The following is a 5,413-nucleotide window of genomic DNA, read 5'->3' on the forward strand; positions in this document are numbered from 1 at the left end:
GAGTAGTTTATTTTTATGTATGAAATTTGAAATACTAACTACATTACAAAATTAGCAGTTGCAAAATTAGTCGTTACTATATTACTGTTATTATTAATAAATTAATATTTTATTACTCTGTATATACTATTTACATACACTTCTATCCTCACACTTTCTTCTATTCTTCTTCATCTTTTTTCAAGTTTACGAAATCAAAATTCTGCTGATATTATTTTTTGATCGAAAAAAATAGATCTAAACCAACTCAACTCTTTTTTCAATTACTTACAAAAATTTTCTCAAATTCCAAATATCCAACCATCTCAAAAGTTAAACTCTCAAATTTCAAATCAAAACTTCCCACTGCCAAATACATTTCAAAATTCAAATCTACCAAATCTTCCTAATTTCAATTTTCAAGCTCATTATAATAATCAATTTCTTATATTCCAACCACAAAATCAAAATTCATAAACACCACATTTTTCATTTTCATCCATATTTAACCCCTTTATCAAAAATGTTACTCCAACATTCTTCCCGTTTTCAACTCAATTCAGGGCATTGAGACATAACTCATCTATTGTTGGTGACTCTTCTAACCTATCCTCTCAGAGTCCGATTCAGTCTAGTCCAAATTTGCAATATTTAGATTTTGCCAATCCTCGTTGATTAGATGCTATCGACCTCAATGATGATGACATTGAAAATTGGAGACAAGATAGTAGTCAACACTAATATTGGGAAGAGAATGAGATGTTGATCAGTGCATGGTTGAATGTTTCAACTGACCCTATAGTTGGTACCGATCAAAAGAGCGACACATTTCGGAGTCGAATTCACAGGCACTGTATAAAATTTTGCGCCGACATGACAAAAGGATAGTTGCATGTAAGAAACGATGATATAAGATCAACAAGACAATTGCACAATTTGTTGGTTGCTATGATCAAATTAGTCGAAACATAAGGAGTGGTTCGAAGAAGAAAAAACAAATTATAGTAAAAAATTCACTTTTAAAAGACATTAAAATATACTTCATTTAGAGCAAAAATAGAGAAACCAACTACCTACATAAAATAAAAATTCAAGGAGAATCAAAATCAGTACAATGTATACTCATCATCATCTAATCCAAAAAAAAAAAGGTTCTCTTCTCGCTTTGAGCGAGGTGCTTTTCGAGGATGTTAAAAAATTTTTAAAAAGGCTTTCTCACCCACTACAAGAAGGGGTAACCTATCACCCCAAAGTTCAGCACCACACATTTCCATATTCGAGAATAACACAAAAACCATATCCCCGAGTTCAAACCATGTCTTCAACTTTGTCATACTCATTTGACATGGGTTGGGCCACAAAGTTGACCTTTCCCCCCACTCAAAGCAGATCCCATGAATGGAGTTGGACATGGCTAGGGATGGTAAAATTTTCCGAGACGCGGGGATCCCTGCGGGGACTGCCCCGAATGGGGATCCGATTGTGGGGAATTTTTTCCGCGGGGATGGGGATGGGGGACAAAATTCCCCCGAAGCAGGCGCGGGGACCCGAGCGGGGATCCCCGCCCCGTCCCCGCTATTCCCCGAAATTTATGAATTCCTTAAATTATCCTTAATAGTTTATTTCTCATATATGTTTTTTAGTCATTTCTCACACACACATATATAGAAACCCAAAACTCCTAATCTTTATTTGCATAACCCTTCTTCAATTCAGAGATCCCTAAGGCTGTCCATACTCCATCTAACCTTTCTGCAGCCACCCCCTCGTCACCCTTCTCACCGAATCGTCACACCTCACCGTGCCATCACCCTTACCGCGTCGTAATTTCTATTTGCGGCGTTCTTTTTCATAACTCTGCCGTCGTGTCCATTATCCTCTCTGTTGCCACGTCTCTTACCTCGTCCACTTCTTTGTCCTTTGACTCGTCGTTGTGTCCCCCTATTGCGTTATTTCGAGAGAAGTCACCATCGTATCATTTAGACTTTTTGTATAAAATCTTGCAGTTTTTGTATAAGATAGATACTTACAACTCTATTCATATGGAAATTAATAATTAGTTAGAACTATTATGTAGATGGGGAATGAGGTCCCCGCGGGGAATGAGGCCCCATGGGGAATGGGGATGGAGAGCAATATTCCCCCACGGCGGGGAATGGGGCGGGGATGGGGAGCAAATCTGAGGGCGGGGATGGGGAGCAGGGAGACATAATATATAATTTTTTTTAATATAAATTGTTTCCAAACATAGATAGGGCCAGTCATTAGTTTGAATTAGCTTTTTTCGCTAACGTGCCATCTTTTTTAAAATTTATTATCAAAATACCACTCTTTTAAAACTAATTATCTAAATACCACTATTTTGCTAAAATGATAACTGATTTGTTATTTTATTTTTAATTACAATCAATTATAATAATATAAAAAAAGTGGCACATAGGTAATTAGATTCAAAAGAGTGATATCTTAGGATTAAGTTTCCGAAAAAGTAGTTCATTGGTTAAAAAGCGGTCTGAATCAAATTGTGCAAATTAGCCTGTACTAAAATAGCATACAAGTATACAACTTTAGTGCAAATAGCACAAACAATTTATTTGTAATAATAGTAACTCTACAATGGAGATATATCAATATCATCAGAGGCAAGAGTGGTTTCCTCGGGTGAAATTCCAGAAATTAATCTCAGCAAAAGCTGTTTCTGAAATGAACATGATCATTAATATTTCTTACCAGACTCTATTCACATTTGCAGTCCGGAATGTCCTATCTGTACAATTTTTCTTCTTAATTTTTTTTCCCTTTGCTGTTTTTCTTTTGAATCAAATTAAGTATTCATAATACATTAAAAATAGTGCATCAGGGTAATCTTTAGGTAGGCTATTGATATAAAGATGGAAGCGCAGCAAGTCCTCTTTTGAAACAGTTTCAGCATCAACAACATCCTCATTGCAGGTCAGAACCCATAGATCCTCAGAGTTAACTCTCCTCAAGCTGCCGCGGCAAAACGGGCATGACTCGGACCGCGTGTTCCTGCAGGTTGGGAAGCTCAGCATCCCCGTTACAAATGACAAAGACAAACCAAATTGTGCACATAATCTGTTAAGCAAGGTTATCAGACTCGAGAATTCAGCAAACTTGTAGAGTTCAAGTTTAGGTAAATGCGAATCCTAAAACTCTACGAGTTAACTCGAGAATTTGATAACCTTAGTGTTAAGGGTGAATAACCGAGTTATTACCACTTGCGGTAGCATTTGATACACATGGCATGACAGCAATTAGGCAAAACCATTTTGGTGCATGGCTCTAAGCAAATTCCACATTCATCTTCTCTTTCCAAATCAACATTGATCAGTTTCCTATCACCTTCAATAATCTTGTTGCCATTGTTGCAAGAGTGTCCTTCCTTACAAATCTCCAACTTATCCAAGCTTCCATGGAGCCGCTGGAGAGACGGCAGAATAACGGCTAAAGTTCAATTTCCAACCACAAAAAAGATCAATAAGAAATAGTTAATAAAGGCAGCCATACACTCTTTTTTATTTTTTTCTCTTTTGGTGGGTGAAATGAATAAATAAAAGAGAAAAAGGTACTTTTTTGCAAGTCAAAGGTTCACGCACCATAAAAGTCTCTTATGGTTGCCTTCCTTGCATGAGAAGTTATGCTTGATCTACCATCATTATGAACCTTTGGTACAGTAAAAGAAAAAAGCACCACCAATAACAACAGCAGGAAAACACATGTATCAATTATTAGCATTTGACACACACATACCAAAACAAAAGATAAAGATAAAAGTTCTAAACCAAATTTCAAGGAACTCACTTTGTACACAAGTATGTGGAACAAGTTGAGATAACTGTGTAGAAAGCATGTGCAAGAACAATCCATCCATTGCAAGAACAACAGAAGGAGAGGAGCCAAGTGATTGTAAACCAATTTCATTTGGAGAAGAGTCCCACCTTTGGCTCTTGGAATTGCAGCAGCCCTATATATATAGAGAGAGAAGGCACAGAACCACACAACTGAAATTCAGTAAAAGGGGCACAACACAAACAACCATAACCCCCCAAGAGCCACGAACTGTTTATTCCTTAATTAGATAGTCACCGAATTCATACTTAATTAACAAACAAAAACAAGTGGATTCTTATCAAGTGAGGATGATGATGATTCATTTTATTTTCCAAACCCTTTGATAGAAGTAAATAATTTTGTCGCTACCAACAAAACCCAGTTTTAATTTGTCTCAAAACAAGCAAAAAGAAAGTAATCTAGCAATGAAAAAGAAAGAAACTTTAGAGGAAATGAAACAGAAACTCACAAAGCATTGGCGTGCTGTATATCAGCCTCAAGCAGTTTGAGGGAATCCTGGTAAGGCAACCGAGAAAGCTGGTACGGCACCACTTCCATCCTTTGACAAAAAGCTGAAAAAGGGTTCACAGAGAAGACCAAATTGGAATTCTTCACTTCCTTCTTCTCTCTCTGCAACCCTCAAAAAAGCAGTTTTTTTTTTTTCCCTCCCTATTTTCTTTTTATCTGTTTTTTTGTGAGCCGTTGATTGTGAACTTCTGACTATCGTGAGGGCCACTGATAGGAGATGAGGTAAAGAGAAGAACTTTGGTCGGTATTCAAGCTTGGGTGGTGGTGATGATGGTGATGGTGGTGGTTCTTCTGTGAAAGAGTTTATGCGGTGGTGGGGTGGGTGAGAGAGAAGAGTGAAAGAAAGGAATAATAATGGGACAATAAGGAATGAAATGTGTTGTGTTGTGTTGTGTTGCGTTTCGTTCTTTCCTAAGAGAGGGAGAGAGTCTATGACTATATGTCATGTGTTATTGTGTATGTCTCTTATGTGGATTGTGGAATGATGACTCATGAGGATGGTGATGATGACACACACATATCAACTTGCCCTTCATTCATTAAGCAAAGTATTACTATTTTCCTAATCGTCACCAAATATTAAGTCATTAGTGGTTAATTTGAGATATCGTATTTAATTTTTACTAGAGTGAGACTCGCACTGTGAAGGAAATGATAAATTAATAATAGTATATAATATATTTTAATAAATATTATATTTTTTAAAAATTAATTAAAAATATATATAAATTAATATTAAATTTGATGTATTTTTTATTTAAATATTTTATAATACAAAAGTTTTTTTATGTTAAAATTTTATAATTAGAGTGGTTTCTTTTTTCTTCCTATTATATATTTTGTGAATATATATTTTTTTGAATTGTTGACTTATATGTATTTTTTATTGTCTATTTTGTTCCATTTTTGTATATATGTCGTTCTTCGTTTTTTTTTTTTTAAATAAAATAGCTTAACACAATAAGGTGGAGTAATAAAAAAGTACAAAATACAACGTACAAATAATAGTCTTAAAAATCAAAAAACAATAAATTCAACCCATAATTATTTTTGT

General features: G+C 35.3%; 1 protein-coding gene across 1 annotated transcript; it reads right to left on the bottom strand.

Annotated features, from left to right (window-relative positions):
• On the bottom strand, positions 2,538 to 4,809 carry LOC107632029 (helicase-like transcription factor). The gene is made up of 5 exons (XM_016335654.2): positions 4,301 to 4,809; positions 3,802 to 3,964; positions 3,597 to 3,663; positions 3,216 to 3,444; positions 2,538 to 3,009 (listed from the first exon to the last, which is right to left on the bottom strand). The coding sequence occupies exons 1-5, from the start codon at positions 4,387 to 4,389 to the stop codon at positions 2,799 to 2,801; spliced, it is 759 nt and encodes a 252-aa protein (XP_016191140.1). The 5' UTR covers positions 4,390 to 4,809; the 3' UTR covers positions 2,538 to 2,798.

Source organism: Arachis ipaensis, chromosome B03 (genome assembly GCF_000816755.2).
Source record: "Arachis ipaensis cultivar K30076 chromosome B03, Araip1.1, whole genome shotgun sequence".
NCBI classification, from domain to species: domain Eukaryota; kingdom Viridiplantae; phylum Streptophyta; class Magnoliopsida; order Fabales; family Fabaceae; genus Arachis; species Arachis ipaensis.

Coding starts and splice junctions, on each gene's coding strand:
- LOC107632029 (XM_016335654.2), bottom strand. CDS start 4,389: ATGGAAGTGGTGCCGTACCAGCTTTCTCGGTTGCCTTACCAGGATTCC. Junction 3,965..4,300: donor ATACAGCACGCCAATGCTTT/GTGAGTTTCTGT, acceptor CTATATATATAG/GGCTGCTGCAATTCCAAGAG. Junction 3,445..3,596: donor AACCATAAGAGACTTTTATG/GTGCGTGAACCT, acceptor ATTGAACTTTAG/CCGTTATTCTGCCGTCTCTC.